This window comes from Manis javanica, chromosome 11, assembly GCF_040802235.1.
Source record: "Manis javanica isolate MJ-LG chromosome 11, MJ_LKY, whole genome shotgun sequence".
NCBI lineage: Eukaryota > Metazoa > Chordata > Mammalia > Pholidota > Manidae > Manis > Manis javanica.
This window is the reverse complement of record NC_133166.1, coordinates 50,432,485-50,456,330: the sequence shown is the minus strand read 5'-3', so window position 1 is coordinate 50,456,330 and position 23,846 is coordinate 50,432,485. Positions and strand designations below refer to the sequence as shown.

The following is a 23,846-nucleotide window of genomic DNA, read 5'->3' as shown; positions in this document are numbered from 1 at the left end:
GGACTCTGAAAAGAAAATAGAATTGTGTATTGATGCCTTCAGAAATATTATTTGATGGCAGTGGAATATTCTCTGAAATTCCCTTCAGAGAGAAGAAAATGGAGTTTGTTTGCAGTAATTGCATTTTCTAGCATTTGCTCTCATATTTTCCAATATAAGCCAATTGGAGCCTGTGATTTGGTTTTGCTTATTGGCAAAAGTACCATGTAAATTGATCTGTGATGCATTTAAAGAAGATGCTTTTGAAAGTTTGGAAATTGAGATGGTTTTTTTTTATTAGATTTTGAGAGTATTAGGGTTCATTTCTATATTTTAGTCTAATGTAATATTAGCCAAATATGTTATTTTTCAATTTAGTTTTAATCAAGTTCTAGAAGACCATTTTCATCTAGCCCCAGTGGCACTGTTAAGGCAAAGATTTTTATTTCCACTGTCAACTCTCTGTTCTGCTTCTGTGGACCAACCCTTTGGAATCCCTGTACTCTGAAATCCTGCATTCATCTGCCCAGATGCTATTTCAGCATGCAGAAGTAATAGTAGTTGTTACAAAAAGATTTTTTATTACTATTTGCAAGTTAAGGTAGAGAGGGAATCTAAAAAGCCTCTAAAATTGTTTTCTTTTAAAGACTATGGCTTTTATGCCTGTGTCATTCTTAGTTTGATTTTCACTGTACTTAATGGTTTAAATGTAAACACATAGGGTTTGTGTTTGTTCCTCTAATTATAATTATTCAGTAGAATAATTGTCACTTGTTTTATTATAATTATTGCTGGAAAGAACATCTTTTTCTCAGTTGCTTTTTAAAGGCATGTATTATTCAGCTCACCATAGACTTTGTCAGTCAACACTATTTGTTTATTCTTTATTGAGGATATTTATTGAATAGTCTTTCAGGATGGTAGGAAATAGGAGATGGGCCCCTTGTCCTGAGTGAAGTTACAACACAAAACAGAAGGCAGGATAAAGATAATGATAATAATAATCATCCTTTAATGTGTCAGGTGTGCATAGTCCTTTACTGATCTCACTCAATCTGCATATCCCGTCAGTAATGTAGGCGGTACAATTATCCTCATTTTTTTTTAATAAGCATTATAAAAACTAAATAGCATGTTTGGGCTTGAATTGCACCAGTAATAAGTGATAGAATCAGAAATTTGGTCTCAAATCTGTCTCACTCCAAATCCCATGATTTCCATCTTGCTATATGTCCTACATTCCAGTACGTTTGATAAAACACATGCACATGGTAGCTAGTCATGATGAATCTTGACAATGTCTTAATGAGTTCTTATGACTCTCTGGAGGAACCGTGATTTGGTTCAAGTTTTCTGAAGCTTAAGGAAGTAGATTGATGGATCTTTAGGAGATAGTCTGATTGTTCAGGTCAAATGTCTTACATGGGGTATAAATCTTTCTCAACAAGCCAAGGCCCTCATTGGTAAGGAGGAGGTTGGACAAAATAAACAGTGAAATGATGACCTATAATTCTAGTTGTCCATCCAGATGGTAATATTCAAATACAATTTGTGCTTCAGTGGACAGTTACTACCACATCTTCACATGTACAACATGCCATATTGGTCTGGGTAACAACTTAAAGATACTCAGTTGAGAAACAAAGTATATATTGCCATTCATTTTTACTACCTTGTACTTGGGTGTGAATGAGTGTAAGGGTGTGTGTATCTAAGTTACAAAAAGTTACATTGAAATAAGGTGATAGTTGAGACAGGGATGTGTGCAGACAAATCGCCTCTGAGCAACAATCAAATCTCTGAGTTGTTTTCAGGTCTCTAGTAATTATGGGTACTAACAGCCTGCTCCCTTGTGGTTTACACTTCTTAGTTGTGTTACCATCAGTGCCATATGCCAGTTACTACTCAGGTCCACAAGGGGTCAGTTTTCCTGGCTGGGGGGTGGACTTCTGTCTGCTTTATATGGATTAAGGCTCAGAACATCTCTTGGTTCCTTGGGATTCTTTTTATGGAGGAGGCTGCAGAAAAGGTGGGCGCATTTCAGCTGTGATTTTTACACCAGCTCTAATTTTTGCAGCAGAGCACTGGGCTTTCACTCAGCATTCCTTACTTTCTCCTGGGTTCCCAGGGCAGCCCTGACATTATTTTAATATAGTTTTCTGTGTTTAATATTTCTTAGACTTGGTTTCCCATTGCAAGCATGGAAGAAACCCTAATGCATGAGTTTCAGAGGAGAAGGTAGCAGTCTGCACCTGCTGTGTGGCTCCATCAGCAAGTGTGAGTATTAACGTTAGAGCTGTCAGGACTTGTGCAAATTAATGGAGCCTGACGGGGGACAGACTGAGGTCAGAGACAGAGCTTGCCCTGCTTGAATGTTTCTGGTGGCTTTGCAGCTGAGGCAAGTGAGTGCAAACCATGGAGCCAAACGGGACTGCTGGAGGTCCATTCATTGATTTCACGAGTAGGCGGTGGGCACCAACTCAGTGCCAAGCATTTTTCCAGATGTTGGGAGTACAACAGGGAAAGGTAGGCTCCACCTACTCCAGCTGACAGAGTCCTCACCCTGCCACCTAGGCTGGACTCAGCTCCCTTCTCTGCTTTTTGCTCCACTGATCATAAAGAAAGGAACTTAGGTGGCATATCTCCTTAGTTCATCCCAGAGCCTCATGGTTCTTTCATCTCTTAGCCATCTGTACGATTTTTTCTCTTTCATCTCCCTGCAAAATTGTCTGCTTGGCCAATTTTCAAGCCCAAGTTACTCTTATTCAGTCCTCAGTGGAATGAAGAGATTTTAAGAGTTTAAACACTTTTCCTCTCTGCTGGAGTCATACTATTAAAAATATAATACTAATTTTAAACAGAAAAAAATGCCTTGTTTTATCCACCGTGGGGGTATAAAAAGATCCCTTTATAACACTGGCATTAGGGAACAATGTTTTAAAATAGGCCCCTGGCACTGACCTGTGCGAGCTGAAGGTTTCAGGAATGTGATTGAATTGCAATATATCACTTTTGTTTAGAAACAGTCCCATGATAGTAGATCCAACTATATACCTGCTTTATTCTCAGTTAGTATTTCTTTAGCACATGGGCAAGGGAACGTAAACCTGAAGGTTATGCCTTGTGAATTGATTTTCCTGGGCATCTGGGAGCTAGCTATAGCACACTCTCCTGGCGTGTCATCTCTGTTTTGTTTTATTCTTGCTACATAGTGGGCTTTATTTAAAGTGAGTATTACGCCACAGACATTTTTGCTTTTCTCATATATTTTCAAAGTCTGTAATTTAGAATATGGAGAGTAGCGAGCACAGGGATTGGAGATCTTGAAACTTGTCACCTTTGTGTAACCAGGTTTTCTTTTATCCAGGAAGCCCAGTAAGCCACGTTTGCTTTGGGATTCTGTCCTTCACAAAGAACTGCTGTTGTACTCTAGGTTTTTTCTCCTTGGTCTTAGTATAAAGAAATAGAAGATAGCAGTCAATTAGCCTTACTTATCAGATCCCTGATTTAAAAAGTGGGGCATGGAAAGGCAGTATTTGGCATTAGCCAAATCTGATGGCCAGGTTGGCTCTGTTCACCATTCTCCCCATTTTTGAAGAGTGAAGACAATGGGGCAGGCAAAAGCCATCTTCTAGTGGGTGGCAGACAGATTTCCAAGAAAAGTGACTATTCTGGAATTGACTGTGCATTTTGATGTGACCTGATGTTGAGTTTTCTAAAGGAATACATAGTGTAATTATTTATAGCAGAAAACAGGTTGCAATTGCATAGTACTTAATTTTGAGGGTCATTACCTTTTACTGGTGTGGTGGATGGGCAAGCTAGCAAAGCATCTTGTTTGGCTGAGCAGTACTTATGTATGTCTGTTTCTAAATGGTTTTCCACATGTGTCCTAGCCCTTACCATTCTCTATTACTTCTACAGAGTCCAATTTGACATTTTTGTTTTCCCTCTCTGGTTCCTGGGGGCATTTGAGTTTATTACCTTGGACTTCTGTTCTCCTAGCAAAGTCTCATTTTAATTTTCATAATATTGCCAACAAGTTTTTACATTTTGAGTCTCTGTGTAAAGTTAGGCAGAGGAGCTTTATTTCATCTCCTTCCCAAGTCTGTGACCTTCCCTTCCTTGGGTAGGTTCCCAAATTCTTCTGGGAGCTAGTGGATAAGAAATTATACCCACAGTTGCAGTAGGATTTGGGGAATGCTTTATTTGAGCCGGGATGTATGTGGACATAGGATAAGGCTTACACTGCTTCATATCCCCTGGAGGAGAAATCCATGACACAGCCAGAGAAGCATCTGGAATGAGGAAGTTCTATTTCATGGAACAAACAAAAAGGTCCACAGCCGCTTAGAACTAGAGCAAAGTCACCATAGATGGAAGAACAGTATGAGGACTCACATAAGAGCTACTTCTTGAGTCGAACTTCGTAAGGCTGTTAAAAATTTAGAATCATCTGGAAGAATACTAGCACAGGAGGCAAAAGAGCTGTTCTTGTCCCACTTGCGCCACCAACTTGGCCTGTGGCTTTGCTTAGCAAGTGGCAATACCCCTCTGGCACTATGTTTCTTATCATTTGGAGTTGGATAAATTGACGGTTTTTGTTTTTTAAAATTTTAAGCCAAGGATAACTTTCTTCAAGTGAAGTCTTTCCCCCCAAATTGTGAAATAAAGGAAAACAGTGCTGCTGTGTTGAACATAGGAGCTAGTCCCTCCCTTCTGACCTTGTCTCTTTCCTCACATTGTCCTGCTCCAGCCCCAGGGAGGTTCACACAGCATAGCTTTCAAATTACTACATCAAGCTGTCCTGAGGATCCTTCTGGGTTCATGTGCTATGATTCACTGGAGCCACTTTAAGTGACACATTAAATATCCAGAGTTCAGTAAGGATGGGAGGTTGACCTTGACAAAACTTGCTGTGTGTCTGCTTTAAAATTATTATGGATTCATCGGACATGTGTGTAGCTGAAGATCTAAAACTTTTCTAGTTACTATATTCTTCTCTACACGCTCATGGAAGAGTACTCCCATCTAATTCAATGAAGATATTAGGGATACAGATATCACCCGCTTTCTGAAAGTTCATATGAAAGGTGTATATTAGTACCTATTTTTGCTAACCAAAAGACATCCAAAGAGGATTTTCACTTCTATGGAAAAATCTGTTACCATTCTAATGCAGGTCTTCCATAAAAGCAAAGTGACATAACACAAACTAATGGAAAACAGGGAATACTCTTTACTTTATGCCTTTTCAGTTTACAAGAAGTTTCAACACTTTACTTTTGGCTAGGAGGGGAAACCTGTATTTCCAAATGAGTAGTCACTCTTAAGAGAAATAGAACATGTTATTTATCACAGGTTACACTATGTATTTGTGAATGAGAGGTTGATCTTGGCAAATCTTTAGTATTCAGTAATTAGGAGAGACGAGTAACTGGAAAACAGAAGGAGGACAGAAGTGATGTGTAGAGAGCACACATTTGCAAGATTAGAATCATCTTGCTAGAGGCAGCTGGGTTTGCACTGTGTGCAGGCTGAAGACCTCATAGGCCCACCCACCATTCCTTCTAGATCCAGATGCCTCAGTGACTCTAGTAATACTTTGATTAATTTGAGGGACACATTGGACCATACCAGTTTCTGCCAGTTTCCTTTGGATGCATCTTCAGATGCTTCTCTTTGAGAGCGGTGGCACTGGGCCGTCGTGATCAGGAGTGATCCAATTTGTGGATAAACCAATATTTTATTGGATGGCAACTGGGAAAGGCAATCATTATAATAATTATTATAAAACAGCTAATATCTATTGAGTGATTATGAAGTATTAGAAATTGCAGGTTCTGTACATGTAATATCTTGTTTAATGTGCACCAAACCTTAATGGTATTATTATTGTTCCTTTATTTATATTTGAGGAAACTGCAGCTAAAAGCAGTTTATTGGAGATTATTTGGCTAGACTGGATTTGGGGACAAAGAATAGGACACTTCAGGAGGGCTTAAACTTGGAAGACAATGTGACATTGATTTAAATTTTGTTATGACTCAAGATGACAAGTTTGGTTCCTGAAATTCTAAAGAAGTTCCTGGTGAATTGTACAGAAGTTCACTCATTCCTTCACTCATTGAATAGATACTAATTGTGTGCCTGCCCTTTAGAAGGTATTAAACTGGGTACTTTGGGTCAAAAAGGAACCACAAGCCACAATCCATGCCTTTAAGGACCTTTCGTCTAGGCGGAGACAAGTCACATGCAAAAAGCAAAACTACAAAATGGCGTAAAAAATAATTAACATGCCCTGATTCTTTACGCCACACCATGCATATACTTTAGAAACCTTATATCATTTTGTCTTGAACACAGCCTGTGAGGTGGGTGCAGTCATATCCCTGTTCTGCTAGCACACTTTAGAGAGCATAAGGACTCTGTCCAAGGTCATGCAGCTGACATATGGCAAAGCCTGTCAAGTCCCTGCCCTTAATCTCATTGCCGCCTCCACAGTTTAAATTGTAATAGTTTAAAACTTGGATCACAAGGAATAGAAACGTGAGGCATAGAGTAAGGAAATATTAAATAAAATCCCTGAAAGTAAAATGAAGAGGGAGAGTCACCTGAGAATGAGATGAGAGGTAAACGGAGCCGAGGAAGACTAGAGAGCATGGAAGTGTCAGAGAAGGAGAGGAAGACTGGGGAGGGAGGGCAGCATCGGCAGTCAAGGGGATCGTTACTTGGAGGGACAGGATGACACCGCAGTGAGATCAGTGGAGATGAGAACTGAGTAAAAGTCTTTGCTTTGGCTACTAGGTTATTGTCAATATTCCAGGGAAGCTTTTGGGAGAGAATGGAAAGAGAAGCTAGGTTGCACTGGGTAAATTTTGAGTAACCATTTTGTCTCTGAATTGCCAGTTCTACTAATGGACCATCAAGCAGCACAAACATGGTAAGTGGGGCTAGGTGGGAGAAGGAATAGGGAGTGGGGAGGTCTGCGGCAAACTAGAGGACAATATTACCTGATCTTTTCATTTTCCAAAGGGGGCTAGAAATCTGGAGTATTTTCCATGGCATTACCTGATTTCTAAGTGTTAGTTCAGTCAAAAAAACCCAAAATACTGTGTTGAGGACCAACTATAATACATCTGTGGGATGAATTTGCCTACCAGCTGCAAGCTTCTGAAATTCTCTTTCCAGAATTTTGAAAGTGAAATAGTGAAGTATCTTGAAGAAGCAAGGTTAGGGACATACGTGAGGTAGGTGTGTGTCTGTATGTGTGTGTGTGTGTGTGTGTGTGTGTGTGTGTATGTGTGTGAGAGAGAGAGAGACAGAGAAGGACTGCCTATTTTTGTTTTCTTGGGGTGGATAAACACAAACTCACTAAGGAGGAGGATTAAATAAAGTGAGAGAGACCCAAACTATCAAACAGAGATGTCTGGAAAGTTAAAAGTGCCAGTGGTGGTGGTTGGGATGTAATTATGAGGCTGATATTAGAAAGAGGAGAAGATGCAGAAAGACAGAGTGATGGGAAAGTGAAGACAAGGAAGTGAAGAGAGCCTCTCTTGGGGTTAGAGGACATATTGGATGCTAAGTGGGGAGTAAAAAGGAGCCTGGGAGCCACCTAGGAACCTGGAAAAGTTGTGTGACTGCTGCTTATGGTATAGGTTGTGGCAGGAGTTTGGGATAATTAGAACGTGGAGTAGCAGTGAGGACCTAGCTGGCTTGCATTATCCTTTATTTTTTCAGTGAGCATTTATTTTTGTGATACTAGTCAGCAATACAGATACAGTAGAAGGTACCCAATAGAATAAGACTTAATTACTGCCTCAAGAGCATATGGTGTCTCTCATGATCTGTAGCTCTAACCTGAACTGATGGACTAGTTTCTCACAAGTCATTCATTCACTTGATATAGTCATCACTTTGCTGTAACTGTGAATTATCTGTACTATTATTTGCACAATAGTTTTCCCTAAATCATCTCTTATTTTATATGTAAACGTTGACAGAAAAAAATTAAAATAGAAATGAAAGATAGAAAAAGGAAGCCATATTTCATTATTTGCCATTACACTGCATTTTTTCCAAATATGTATCTTTAAAACATACAAAACCATCTGACATTTTGTCAAAAGTTTATCTGCATTCCATGAAAAATAATCTTATATGTCACCAGAACATAACACTACATCTTGGGAAGCATGGAACTGGTTAGTTTTTGGAGTTCTTTAGGTCACTCAAAGCAAGAATTTTTCCATGTTAAAATAACTGTGTATGGCTTTGGTTTTTATTCAGGCAGGCCAGCTTCAATGATCTAATCTGAATAGAATGGATAAAGGCAGGCACCCCTTTGTCTGACAATTTTTAAATGATGCTGTTTGAATACCAAAAAGTTTGGAGCTTGACTGCAGAGCCTTCCAAATTAATCTTATCTGGGAAAAAAAACTAATGCCATCAAGTAACAGGAGATTTGTCAGCTGCCCTGCTTTTACTTTTCATATAAAACATAAAGGTTGGCAGATTATAGATGAAAGGTCAGTTCAGCAAAAGAGAAAATGTGTCAGACAATCTCATAACATAGGTAACAGATGATGGAAGTGGAAACTACGATTGGATTCTCAGGAGGAGATGCGTTTGTTGGCAATGTGTAAATATCATCACTGGTTTTGTGGCTGTTGATTTCGGTGGCTACTTCTTTATGCTGAGTCTCCAAAATTTGATTTAAAAGACACTGAAGAGGCCTGTCTTCCTGAGGAAGATTTGTTTTGCAACAGTTCTATTTTTTTTTTTTTTGGAAGAGCTGGCCTGAAGTAGAAAAATGTACCTCTTTTGTCTTGTTTCCCCATCTCACCCATGCCACCCCTGAACCAATGCTCAAAAACGGAACAAGTGAGAAGGCAAGCCCTCTTGCAAGAGCCATGGCACATAAAAGAAGAGAGTCTGTCGTCATGAATGATTAAAGGCAAATAAGGCAGCTACCACATCACTTGAACAAATAAAGTTGCTCAAAGATCCGCATATGTAGGACCTGCTTTGGAACAGATTACTGCCCAGGAAAGCAGTTCAGCCTGTTCCAGCCTTGGGAGCACAGATGAAGCTGGGGGCTCAGTATCAGGCCAATGGGGTCACAGAGACATGATGCCGGAGTTGGGGGCATCTCACAAATTTCCTGTGTGTGTGCAGTGTTGGGAATTTGTAGCCTGTTGATACATCTTTCATCTGTATTTGAAGTGCAGGAAATTGCGATGTACAGCACACTTCTTGCGTTATGCTTGTGCGTGTTATAAACTCCCGTTCACATGCACTGGGGAGAGGCTTCCTATTTTCTATGAGCTCTTCACCGCAGACTTGCAAAAATAACTGAGGCCAAAGGCATGTCACACAACATTGTGGGCTGCTGGACAAGGATGTATCTATTGATGCTTGGCGGCAGCGTTTTTGGTTTCATCTTTCTGCAGTGTTATTTTCATCTCTCCCTTTAGCCTCCGCATTAACCCAAATGCTACATATGCAATTTCATTACTGTTAGAAACCTAAAAATTGAAAGCTAAAGAAAAACCCAGTAGCATTGCAAAGCATCTTCTGGCATTATTAAAGATTGCTTCGGTATTAGCAAATACATTTGTGGTGCATTGCTGAGACTGCGGACTTTGCAGTGTAATCTGCAGTTTGCATTGCTCAAATCCGGGTGTACAAAAAATTGTACTATGTAGTTCCTTTCATTTTGTGGACCTATGACAAAACTTGTCTCTCCCTCAAAATAATTCTCTTCCCCACTGAGCCTCATTAATTAAATCATTGACTCTGGCTCGCTGGTAAGTACCAGCTCTTACAACAAGTGTATCCAATTTCCTGCTAGTGGTAATTTTCATTCTTCCTGGAATAACAGGAAACACTAATTTCGCATTGGACCCAGGAGTCTTAGGAAGCTGGAATTATAGGCACCATTGTCCCACCCTTTTCTCCCTCAAAATGAAATAAAATTAAATAAAATGAGCAGCAGCCTAGCAGTGAGGCTTGAAGGGTGGGTAATGACAAAGAAAAGAAAAGGGCATTAATTTCAGGATGGGGACAGCTGCCCGGCACTATCTCCCTTTGGATTTTGGTTCTTATAGCATCACAGTGAGTTATTAGTATGTATGATCTGTACTTTATTCAAACATTATAAATCTATGCAGAAGTCTGGTGTTTGGGTTTTCCTTTATAACTTTCATTCTTCTTCCCAGAACTATCTCATTTCGATCAGGAAACTTTTGCATAAAAAGCACACACCAAGAACTCACATTTTCATACCATAAATATTAAAAGGGGGTTAAGCTTTACAGTTTCTTCTCCCATCCCAATGGGAAGAAAGTTAGCCTTCTAATTGGGGGGCCATTATTAATGGCCTTTTTATTCACAGGCCAAAAGGTAAACTTTAACTTGCAATATGAAATTGTACTATGTAGTTCCTTTCATTTATGTTAATTGTGGACTGCTTGGCTATGCTACATCTTTTGTATAAAGAATATACTAAAAATCTAGCAGTTATCTGAGTTGTTAGAATAGTTGGCCGGCTTTCTTTTGAGGCCCATACCAAGTGCAGACCTTTTTTAAGTATCTTGATTAAAGTGCTGCTGGTTGCTGGATAATTATAAAGTATGGATTCATCACAGTGTGGACTCATCACAGTGTATCTGTAGCATATAGTAGAGAGAAACGAAACTAAAAAACTTAATGTCTTCTTAGTAGCTTCTAGCTTCTTAGCGGCTTCCTATCTCCAGTTTATTGTCATTTTTGTTAGCGTATAGGAGTAGTCATAAATTTTGGTTCCCATGGAAATCTAAAGGAATATGTGAGCTATTTCATCTGGGCATGCTGACTGTTAATCACGCAGTCTCGGCTGTTGTACTTCGTGATGGGAAATGAACATGCTAATTGGTGCTCTTTTTTTTATTTCAGGAAACCTGCCATATGAATATAAAATAGTGATTGCTGGGAATCATGAACTGACATTTGACAAGGAATTCATGGCAGACCTTGTTAAACAGGACTACTATCGTTTCCCCTCTGTGTCCAAATTGAAACCAGAGGACTTTGACAACGTGCAGTCCCTCCTGACAAACAGTATTTACTTACAAGACTCGGAGGTGACAGTGAAGGGATTCAGGATATACGGTGCACCTTGGTAAGTGTTCGTTCCAACAGTCCTGCCCTCCCTTTTTTAGCTCAGCACTCAAAAATCATGGCTCATACTTGGGAACTTTAAATGAAAAGGAAAAGTGCAGAGAGAGACGCCACTGCTCTGCTGCCAACATAACACATCTTCTGGTCCTGCTTGTGCTTTTCACTGCGATGCAGATTTCTTCAGGCCAGACCAGAGTGAGTCGGGCTTTGGCAGACATGTGTGTCTTTCTGTGACTGGGGCTGCGTGTGTGTGTCTGCAGGACATAGGGTTTGGGGGAAGGTCACGTGTTTCCCGTCACACACATTCAGCTACTCTGAACATTCCATCAACCTTAGGTAACCCATTTCCCTCTCGTTTGACACTGGAAGCACTCATAAAATATCTTGCTTAGATCAGGGTTTGTGAAATCTTGCTACACATCAGAATTGTCTCACCAACTCTGAAGAAATGCAGATTTTGAAGCCACAGTCCGCTTAGTTTCTGATTCTCCCTGAGGTGGAGCTTAGTGATCTTTATTCTTAAAGCTTCCCAGATGACACTGATGCACAATTTGAAAGGTATGGGTTGAGAGATCAGTGCTAGAACTCTCAACACTGAGCTCTAGAAAACTTGAAGCAGGTGGGTATTCTTGGGAGCAAGCAGGAAGCATTTTGATCAAGGCTTTATTCATTGTCAGGCTTCTGGTTTTGAAGTTTATTCACAGACATTGGGCCTTGGCCTCTGCATTGCTAACATGGAGATGGTGAACTCTTAATTGAGTGTTTGCTGTATGTCAGACACTGTTCTAAGTCCTTTATATTTCTCATTTTCTTCCAAATACTTTTCAAAGATGGGCATTGTTAGGATTCTTATTTGACAGCTGAGGAAATGAAGGCACAGAAAGGTTAAGTTAGTTGAGGAATGAACTCTGATTGGCAGAGAAGCTCTTCATAGAGTTGAGATCATTTGCTCAATAACAAGATGAATTTTGAAACATCTCCAAAGGGCACAGGATATTATGAAGTTTGAATTAGGTGACATTTGCCGTGGATTGAGAAGAGTGTCTGGTGGTTTGCTTAAAATAATAATTGACATTTTTTCTGGCCCTGGTTCTGTATTTATGTGAACTTGAACAAGTCAGTTAGCTTCCAGAGCCAGATTTTTCATCTTAAAATTGGGGGTTTTAGACCAGAAGGTCAATATTAGAGGTGTCTTGGGTCACTTATTTATTTATTTACTTTCTGCAAGCACTGTGTGTATAGAGTGGAAGAACTTATCCTTTACTCACCCAACCTAGAAAAATATCCCAGTCCTGCTGGAGGCATTGTGGATAAGGCTGGAAGCGGACGAGCAGAGTGAATTCAGATGATTAGCCACCCCACTCAACAGTTTGGGCTGTCCTCTGCAGAATTGAAAGTTAAGATATTTTCTCAACAGCTGATCATGGTTTTCCTAGCTTTACTACTTGATATCCAGAAGGACTGATAAGTGGATACAGGAAGTATATTTCTGTTAAAAATCAACCTGACAATGACCATGAACTCTTAATTGAGTGTTTGCTGTATGTCAGACACTGTTCTAAGTCCTTTATATTTCTCATTTTCTTCCAAATACTTTTCAGAGATGGGCATTGTTAGGATTCTTATTTGGCTGCTGAGGAAATGGAGGCACAGAAAGGTTAAGTAGCTGCTGGAATCACACCGATATTAAGTCGTATCCTCACCCGAGTCTGGCTGCAGGGAATGTGATATGACTGGGGTGGTGGTGGTGGTGTGCTAATCGGTGGTACTCTGCAGTGGTTATATCCAGCTTTATGAATGTTCGTCAATCAATTATTTTATCTGTGAGAAGATGGTAAAGGGCAAGAGAATAAACAGAAATTAGTTCTGTCAAACAGTAATCTGAAAACTGATCTCAGGGCAATGTAGGATATCGATATTAGCATTTCTGAGTAAAGGGCAGAAGAGAGAAAGCTTTTCCAGTTTCACAGCTCTCCTTAATCGCTATGTAGTAGTTGAGGAATGACCTCTGATTGACAGAGAAGCTCTTCATAGAGTTGAGATCATTTGCTTAATAACAAGACGAATTTTGAAAAATCTCCAAAGGGCACAGGATATTTAAGGCCATTCCCAAACAAGCAGGGCTCTCAGAGACCCCCAGATTGATAGCTGCTGACATGGTGACAGCTCACAAATGGCCCCCATTATCTGCACAGGTTCAAATCTTTTTAGGAAAGGGCTTGGCTGAGCCAGATTATGGCTGGGATGGACGAGGGATGAACTTTGGATCCTGAGGCAGGTCTGCAGCATCTGAAGAAATCAAAAAACATAGTAACTCAAATACGTGATGTGATGGGGCATAATCTGCCTTTTGGTGGCAGTACAAACTTTAGACAAAGTTTGTGTCTGAACTGGATTGATATCATTCAGCAATTTTTTTTATTTTCATGTTGGAGCAGGTGCTAAAGTCAAGAAAGTAGGCAGCATTAGTCTTCTGAAATACTATCCTGAAATTGTCTTTACACAAAATTTATTGGGATTTCCAGAAAGTGTGAACTATTTCTTGTCTCGCACCTCTTTACAGTGAGGGAAATCTTGGAATGGAATTTGTCCCACACATTAAAAATTGTTGGTACTTTGTGTTTGGCCTAAGGATATAGAGGTTGACAAAAAGAAAATTTCCATTTCATTACATATTTTGGAGGAATCAGTAGTTTGTATTTCACTGTGAAGATATTTTGTTAAAATGAATATTTCCAGGACTGCTGATAATCTGAACATTGATTGCGGAATGCCTACATTAGCATTTCCGTTCAGGAAGAACAGATTTTTCCCAGCTCTACCCTGTATTCAGTCCTGGGACCTGGGGTGAGTGTCTGAACATCTCCATGCCTCTGTTTGAGCAACATGACTTCCCTCACATAACTGTCATGAGGATAAATGAGTTAATGCATCCACAGCGTGTAGAAGACTTCGTGGCTTAAAGTAACATTTTGGTAAGTCTTAGCTGTTACTGATGTAGTGGGATTGGCTTTTCCAATTTACTTTATTCCTTTGTCCACCTTCCCAATGAAGACTGCCGCACTAGGAGTCTGTTGGGGTAGGTTCCAGCCCTAGTTCAGCCTCTGCTGATTGGGTGACACTAGGCAGATCATTTAACTTCTGTTTGTAAAATGGGGCAATGAGGTCTGCCCTAGTTTCTCTCATATGCCACTCACTTAAATGGTCACCAAAGTTGGAATCTTTATTAAGAGTATACATGTTTGTGGGCATGCTTGATTATTTGAATATCTTGTAAACTTTCTAACCTCTTTTGCTATTATGGATGTGACTAGAAGCAAGGTTTTGGGGGATTTATACCAAAGCTACCACTTTTCTCCCTTAAGGAATTGAGATTTTTCCATCCCTGAGATTCACGCATAGATGAATGCCTGCTTAGTAATCCATTAGATATTCCAATCCCAAAATGATGCAAATTGATTTAAGTTTGATTTCCATGCTTTCCCAATGACTTTTGTGGAGGAAATATTAAGTTCCGAGTTGCTGATATTGCTAGTGGTTTTAATTTAAGAATGGAAATCAAAATGAGAACCTTGATACCAAGGATTTCCATCCTGTTACAGGTTTCTCAAAAGTGATTGTTCTAAACCAAGGAGATGGCTGTAACTCATGTATTTTTAAAAGTATGGATTGTGAGTTGGTTTCACTATAAAAAAAGGAATATTAGTCCACAGTCATTATACTTTACAACTTATACCACAGCTGAAAGCTTCCTGAAGAACAGGGAGAATTGAAGCAGTGTCTCCTAATTTACAATTGAATAAGGATTTATATGTGGAAGATTTGTCACTGCAGAGCATTCCTGTGTGTCTGCAAGTGGAGTATGCAGTGGTACTTACTAGATCCCCAAGGAGGAGGATCTGGATGTGGTTTGGTGAGTCTGGGAACATTCAGCAGCCTATACTGAAGAAGTGGTTAGGGGATTCTTTGCCCTGGAAGAAAGATAGGTGCTCTCTTGGAAAGAAGACAAGAGTTGGTGACTCTCCAGAGGCATCCCTGCCTCCAGAGACCTTATGTCAGGTTCTGTGGCTTCTATATATATTCCTTCACCATCTTGTTCTTCCAAAAATCTTCAAAGGAATCAAGGATGATGTATCCGTGGGGGTAACAGTTCAGTCACAGTTTCTCTGAACTTCTGTTATGCTTTTCTCTCTCTCTTGGGAGGGTCTTATGTTGCTAGGCAGTTAGGTCTGTCTAGGAGTTTGCTCTCACAAAAGGAAAGCTGTGAATTCCTTGTATCCCTCATGTTGATTCTCTGCCATCAAGGTAGTTCCTAATTTCCTCTTTGTGATCACCCTCAGCTCTGTCTTTCCCAAAGGCTGAGTATGGTTAGAAAGAGGAGCCAAAATTCTGATCTGTCAAATATTAGCCACTGGGGTAACTGCTTATCTGGCCAGGATAGAGGAGATTGAAATTTTGAAATCATCTTTGTATTTTTGGTTACTAGATCTGTACTGAGCATTTCAGTGTAAGCAGGTTTTGGTAAACTCACCTGTGGAACTTGGCATTTAAAAATTGACCAGCTCCTTCTTTTTTCTGTTTTCAGTTGATCTGTTGTTACTAAGATGCTGTTTAAAATAAAAATCTAGGCACTAATTGATCAGCAGCTAAGCTGCAAAAAATAAAAAGTCCATGTTGTTCCGACCTGAGTGAGCAGTGTTTTGTTCAGTGACAGCCTGTACCTTGTTCCCCTTCTGAACAGAAATGCAGAGCTGGTCTCCCATGGCTTTTAATGAATATGAGTGGGGCTTTCCTATGTCCAGGAATTTGATCTCTGTGGTGACCAAGGGGCCAGGAACAAAGAGCACACTTTTTCGTGTTAGAGTAGACCCAGGTGTAATTTGTCAGATTTAGTAACTGTGGAGGAAGTGCCCTAACTTCTGCAGCAGGAGAATTAGATCGGGCCTGGGCAGTGTAATTCCAAAATGGCTGAAATAGCAAGAGAAAGCCCATTGAGCTGCATTTTCAAAGGAAGAGTGAGCAGGATTTTTTTTTTGCTTCCTCTCTTCTGCTCATTTCGGATCACAAAGAGGTTGAGTTCATTCATTCATTTAGATGCAATTTTCTCAGCATTTTTCAAAGTGGAAGTTAAGTGTTGACTCTTCTCTCTGCAGCATTTATAATAGTGTTTGGGCAGAAATAGCTAAAAGGTTGCTCACGTTTCCTTGTTCTTACCAGTGCAGTAGTACTTCATGTTTGCCCTGTCAGAGAAGCTTCAGATGTTTTTATTTCCAATTATAAGTTTTGTAATGCATCATGTATTTTGCTGACAGTCTTCAAGTTCTTGAAATAGGGAACAAATTAACAGCAGATATTGAGTGGAGAGGATTAGAAAACCAATTGGCAACTCATATGATAGAATTCAGATATGGTGATAGGAGGAATGGGCTCTCATTTATTTTATTTTCACAGTCATGCTTTGTAATTAACGTGGGCCAAAAAAGAAGAAAAAAAAGAAAGAAACATCTCTTCCCTCAGCAAGAAAGTCCTTTCACACTAAAGAACAGGACTATACAAACAACACTGGTTCTGTACCCCGTTCTCAGGGATTCCGGCTTTTATTCAGGAGGGTTCAGAAAGGTATTGGCACAGAAAAAGGTCTGTGTGTGTGTGTTAAACAAATACGCACTCTGCTTTTACATGATTTTGTTTAAAGGCCTGGGCTAACATTTCATTTTTCTTGGCGCGGGGCCCACAGACTGTCCCGTAGGAAACCTATGGGTGTTCTGCCCCGCTCTAGAGTTACAGGCTCTGTTTACATTTTTGCCGGTTTCAGAAAGCAGCTGACTGCTCTTAAAGCCGCCCGGGATCAGATTCACTTCTGGTTTAACAACTGCCCTGTTTATTTGAAAAAGGAGAAAGCAAAACCGATCACTTTGCTTCCTACCTCCCGTTGGTAGCCGTATCGGTAAATACTATTTTGATAGGCGATTTATGCACAGCTTGTGATGTTGGATCCAACTCCTCCCTTTCTACCAGCTCCGTCCAGACCTTTAAAGCCTGTTGGGCCTCTGTCTGGTGGTTGTGTAGAAGAAGGCAGAAGGTGTGTAGAAGAACATGGAGGTGTCTGTGTGCCTTCAGTTATGCTTAATCTCAGCCATTGGCAAATCTAAATGTTTGCCTGTGCGTTCTGAGAGCCAAACTCAGTTAGCAAATGGCAATAATTAAACTTATATTTGGACATAGTATACTTCACTCAGGGAATTTTCATGTATGTTATCTCATTTGGGCTTCACAATGATTCTAAATAATTAAAATGTAGATTAAAACAACAACCCTAAACAATTCAAATAAGCACAGTATGGATTGATAATAATACCAATAACATCCAGCATGTACAAGTGCTTCTATGTCAGGTGCTGCTCAGTATTGCCACCCTTTGACAGAGGAGACCAAGATAGTTTTTGACAGAGAAGGTGACTTGCCCAAAGTCAGAGTTAGCTTGGGGAGAAATAGGACTGAAATCCAGCCTCCCCCTGCTGAGCTCTTTAGACTAAACCAGGATATCCTAGTAACCACATATGTCCCTCTACGCCTTGATCCGAGGCAACTCAGGAAGTGGCCACTTGGAAGACTTAGCCATTTCCATCTAGCTGCAAAAAGGGCCAGAAATTCAGGCCAACACTCTTCAGTAGCTCTCAAGATTCAGTGGTGAGGTGCTTATAGGGGGAAGAGGAATGTTGAGAGGACAGAGCAAAGGAATGATCCAGCATCTTTTGCATGATGTGCTTCAAAGCCTAGGATTTTAAAAATGAAAAATCTGTGTCTCTGTGTATCATAAGACTTGGATCAGCTCCACCTGGTCCTTTGCTCCACAGAGACAACTTCCATGTCCTTGCCCACACAGTGGGGAAGAGGGGGCAGGCAGGCAAGTATGAGGTGCATGTGGCTTTTTTCCACTGAAACATCAAGTAGCAGCTGAGAGAGATAGCAGCCTTGGTCATACACACCAAGAAGGAGGTGCTGGCAGTGGGCCCCTGCTGGTCAGGCCTGGCATGAACCCATGCACCATGTTCCAGAGAAGACCTGGACCTTCACGCTGAGACCCAGCTGGCTGACTGCTTGGGTGCTCTTTCATTCTCTTATGTTACACTGACAGCCTCCTTTTTAAACCCAGAGCTGTCTCTTGTGGATGGAAGGAGATTATACAGTTTCTAGAAGCCCCATGAGGGCAGGAACCCTGTCAGTTTTGTTCTCTTTACATACTGGAGACAAGCCTGGTCTGGAATATAGTGGATGCTCGGTCCGTTGTCTCCTGAGTGAATGAATGAATAAGGGTGGTATTGTTAGAGACGTCTTTGTGGCTGGTGGATTGAAGGTCCACACAGGTGAGGCACACAGTTGCAAAAGGAAAGAAAATATTTCCAATACAAGATCAAGCATAGCTATGAATCTAGCCCTACATGAGGACTAGAGATGGTAGATAAAAATGAACCAAAGCACTAAACTGTGTCAATTAGCTTCATGAACTTAATCTAGATCCTTCCTGAACATTCAGGAGCATTGAGAGCTTAGCCTGTCTTCAGGTGAGCATGGTTTAACAAAGGTGAGAAATGGCAGCAGATGGACAACCTAACTCGGAGGCAGTGAGGGTTTTCAAAGAAAAGTGTCAACAGGTTCTTGATTGTCATTTCTTTACATTGGATACCCTATCCCCATGTTGTGTGCAGCACCAGAAGTTTCTGTTAGATTTAGAGACTATCTCTTCAAGCTGAAGTAAATGTAGTCAGTGTAAAGTGTAAGTTTGGTAGGAAGCTAGACCAGGTGGGCCTGCAGAACGTCCTCTGAACATTAGAATTATCAAATTATCAAATTTGATAGTATTTTCAAATAGGTTGCAATCTTTTTTTCTCAGTGCTTGAATTCTCAAAGGTTGAATTCTTAGAGGTGAATTAAACTCATGCAGATTTTGTCCCATTTATTTTCAAGCTGCTTGACAAATATGGCTTTCTCACTTTATATTCTGAATTGTGAGTGTAACGTGACTTTCTCTAGATATTACCAGATAGTGAGTCCACAGGGTCACACTGACAGAGCCACATTTACCTGGTTCCAGTCTCTACAGCTGCTCTGCCTTCCTGCAGCACATGTCTCCCCATGGCTCAGATGTGCTCACTGAATTTTTAAGTGCAGGCAACTACATGGGTTCCTGTAGTCCTCCCTATGATCTGTGAGGAAGTGACATGGGCTCTGGAGCACACTGTTAGGAGGTTGCCACCACATATGCATGGCCTCAGGGTGCCCTGTCCGCCCCTTCTGGTAAGTCTGTATGCTGCCAAAGTTGTTTCACAGAAGAGGCATGATAATCAAACCGTGTTGCTCTGTGCCCACAGGGGAGAAGCCCTCTGCTATTTCAGGCTGCTCTGCAAGAGCTTATCAAGGTACAGTGTCACTTAACCTTCTAAGAATTCACCTATGAGCCCATGGGAGCTTGTTGGGTGACAGGCCAAACCAAGTTTTGCTCAGGACAACTCTCTGACAGAGCAGACTTCGTTGAAATTGGCCTGAGCTCTTCTCGCTGACACCTTAGTCTTGTTTAAACCATCGTTTCTTCAGGTTAATAAACTTCCAGCAGGACCTCCCAGCAGGAAGACATACCCAGGAGAAAGTCTGACTCCCAGACTGGATGTAGCTTAAACAGGTGCAACCCTGCCCTATCTACCTAAGAGGGCATGGAATGTGAAGTATAGAAGCCTCAGGCTTTGACCTTTAGAAACAGCTCTCCCCAGCAAGCTTAGTCTCAGTTTGATCATCTGTCAATGGGTATGCAAATAATAACTACTATTTATTGAGCATCACCCACTTACAGGTATCTTACGGAATATTGTGTCTAAGCCTCACAGCAACCCTATAAAGTTATACTACCTCCATTTGGGAGATGGTAGAATTGAAGGTTAGAGAAATTAATTAACTCACTTGGGAACACTCACTTCCTAAGTAGCAGAACTGGAAGTCAGCCCCAAAGTATTTATTGTTTTCAGTAGTCAGTATATTTTTCATGGGATTAAAATGTGATGATGTATGTTAAGATCATGGCATTCAGAAAATGCTCAGCATTTTCTTTCCTGAAAAGTGACAATTGTGTAGTGTCGTAATGGCTGTTCATTTTTTTGTGTTTTTGTTTGATTTTTATCTTCTTGTCCTTTTGCTATTTTTATATTTCTTTTCGTTTTTGGTATGTGTATACCAAGATAGAAGGGGAGAAGCAGAAAGGGCAACATGAGGTGAAAATGAAACTTAGTCTAGGAGGATGGTTACACCTGTGTGTGTGTGTGTGTGTGTGTGTGTGTGTGTGTGTGTGTGTGTGCACGTGTGCACATGTGCATGCACAAGGATGTGAGAGAATTTTAAAAAGCAAATATTATATAATTTCTCTGCATGGCAAGTTGCTTATGAGCTGAATAAGTGGAAACTGTTTAGGAAAGGAACCCCATAGATCGGCTACATTTGGCGAAAAGACGTGGAAGAGTGAATAGATGTCTGTTAAATGAAGACATATGGGGCACTTTTAAGGTCACTTACATGGAGTATCATTTTAGATGTATGAGCAACGCTTGGTAGTGCATTTTCACCCAGGAAAAATAAAGGTAATCTTGGATGGAGAGTATAAATTGAATGTGGAATGTTCCGTGAGGGCTGCTCAAATGGGAAGTTAGTGGCAAATTTGAAAGCCTCTGGGGTTGCTGGAATGTGTATGCATTTTGTAAAGAGCAGAAAAGATGAGTTACAAATCTGCATTAACAGGAGAGGACAGAGAAAGACTGTTTTGCTCAAATATTAGAAAAGATCTGCTTGGTTAAAGTGTAAATATAGTAACTATGATGAATAATGTCCAAGTATGAAATCCAGTATGAAGCAGTAAAAAATGAAAGGCCACAAACAGAAGCACCTGGTATGTAAAGGCAAATTAGAGGAAGTGATTAAGAACTAGCCAAAATCAGATTCCTCTCAAGATCAAATTTCCCAAGACAGCATCTGAAGGTGCTGGTGATATTTATTGGGTAATTTACATATTTTCAGGTGTCATGTTTGGCATAGTGGGTTTAGGGTGGACCGCATTTAAAAAGAGGTGGGGCTATAGAACAGAGAAGACAAGTAGTGACTCTTAGCATCTTACTATGCTGATGGTTGGTGACTGTAATGGGGTATGTAGTGGGGACTTGATAATAGGGGGGGAATGAGGTAACCACAGGGTTGACCATTTGAAACCTGAGCATTAGATTGTATATCAATGATACCTTTAAAAAAATGGTGCTAAAATTTCATATAAACCAACAGTAAATCAACATTGAAAACTAAGTAAAACCAGTGATATGTTTGTAAAGGAAAAAAAGGTCAGAATCAACACATTGATTTTCTCTTCTTCCCTAAAATTGGTTATGCACATCTTTTATATATTATGTACAAAATGATGGCACATAAAACTAAGTGCCTCTGATGCCCACCTGTCTTAATGTCTAGAGATTACTGTTTTTTCTCACTACATTTCAAGCTACTGTATGTTCTGAAATTATGGGACATACTGATCTTAACACTGAATCCAAATAAGATGTATTGACTTTCCATGGCACATGAGGCTTCATGAGAAATGGCAGGTGGCTTGGAGTACATGGTTCTAGAAAAAGGATTATTGAAGACAGAAACTAGAAGAAAATTGGTTTTATTGTCTTAATGATTTGAAAGTCCAGCCTCAAATTACTAGCTGTAGTTGGGTCTCTATTTTTATTTTGAATCAAGAATCAATAGAAAAAACCTTTCTGGCTTTGATCTTTTCAGAAAAAAATAAAGGAAGCGACACGGAAACCTAATAAAAAATTGCTGATGGCAAAACTAGTTGAAAATATGCTGTTGGGCTGTTACTTGCCACCTCCCCACTATTTTTTTTTCCTTTGGTATTAAGACTTAAGGAAAAAATTGGGAAAAGAAATTTAACATATCCAATTTGTGGGATTTGCTTTTACATTGTTTAAATTAATTAATTAATAGGAAGCATTTGAGAATGAGGATTTTAGGCAATGCTTATGATATCTTTGTTAATAAACATTCTTTACTGATTCCAGTTTTTTCAGATGAAATAGTAAAGAGGTTTCTTTTCTTACCCAAATTCAGTCTCTCCCTCTTATAAAGATAGAATTCTGTAAGAAGTACTTACCTGTAGGTCCAGCAGAAAAAGTAAGAAAAATGGGAAACCTAAGAGTGTGTATCAAATGCTGGCCCTGACCTTTGTGCTTTTAAATAGCTCTTACCGGAGGCCAATTCCATGTGGTTGCTGGCTTGCCCAGCAGCTTGAGAGGCAGGCCCAGGAAAAGCTAAGGCCCTGGCAGGGTAGTGTGTGCCTTTCTCCATTCAAATCTATTGTATGTACCGTTCAATATTGCTATTAAGGGGAAAATCTGATACCAAAGAGGGTGTATTGGGTTTTAAGGTTATTTGCTATAGGAATTTCTGCAGAGTTCAAACTCTGTTCTGAAAAGCCCAAGAAACAGGATTAACAGGATTACGTCTTTGGAAATTTTGAAGTTTGGCTAACCTGTAAACCACAGGCTTAACTGTGCTGTCAAGTCAGTTCTGAGATTTTTAACTGTTGATATTTATGATTTTCTTTATAAATGTGTTTTTACTTTGTTGATTTCTGCAGTAAACAGAATAATTGGATTATTGATAAAGCAGAGTACAAATAGTCCAGAGAAAATCCTTTCTCTTTGTTCATTAAATCAAATATTCTTCCAAATGAGACTAAAAAAGCTTTTGTCTTTTTAATTTCTACAAATAAGAATACACACACACAGAAAAAAGACAGAAGGAAAACAGTTACTGCAGAAAATCACATGGATGGAAATCATGCAAAACATAGACATCTCAATTTCTATAGATTGTGTCCTAAGCTGTGTAGATTTTCTTCAGCTAACCAGATCTACGTATATGAAAATTGTACAACTTCAGTGCAAGTTCATGCATTCACCTGGGTTTAGTCACTTAAGAATTAGCATCAGCCATCAGAGATCAATGGTATATTTTTCTTCTTATATTTAGCAGTAAACATTTCAAGAGCCATATCTCCACCAAAAGAGATTACAATACAGATGGATCATAATAGTATAAAAATCATATGCGAAATATACCACAAATATGACAGGATTTCCTCTTAACGATTGTTCTTTTTTTCCTTTATTTACTTTCTACTTTCCTGGGATTTTGTACATTTTTAGTGGATAAATTATATTTTCACAGTCAGGAAAAAGGCCACCTGTGTCTAAGTGGTAATTTGGAAATTGACTCTCTTATTCCAACTTTCTGCTGCTCTTTTGGACATAATTCATGTGTATTTGTGGACCTGCACGTACACACACACTTCACAGATTACCTGTGTGACAGGCCCTTGCAAAAGGTGGGGAGGTGGAAATGTCTGTGCTGATCAACAAGTGCTGTGGTCTGCCTGCCTGAGGAGGGTGTCCCTGACAGTCCCCAGACCCATGCTTGGTTCTGCTGAAAAAATTTGTTTCCTCTTTTAAATCAGAATCTCCACGAAGAAGGTGGAACCTAGGTGACCCCTTTGGGGCTGAGGTGACTGACAGACCCCAGACCTCTGTGGGGCTGCATTTTGACTTGTCCCTGAAAATGACCCTCTGGGACTGGGCTCTGTGAGGCCTGCTTGACAGGACGTGACT

The 23,846-nt window shown here is 40.1% G+C and overlaps 1 protein-coding gene across 3 annotated transcripts in view; it reads left to right on the top strand.

The window, feature by feature from the left end:
- MPPED2 (metallophosphoesterase domain containing 2) overlaps positions 1–23,846 on the top strand; it is a 162,452-nt gene that overhangs the window by 72,311 nt on the left and 66,295 nt on the right. For all 3 annotated transcript variants that reach the window (XM_037012136.2, XM_073216356.1, XM_017681080.3), the window contains exon 4: positions 10,915–11,140. In XM_037012136.2, coding sequence (XP_036868031.1) covers positions 10,915–11,140 — 226 coding nt within the window. The remainder of the gene's footprint in view (positions 1–10,914; positions 11,141–23,846) is intronic.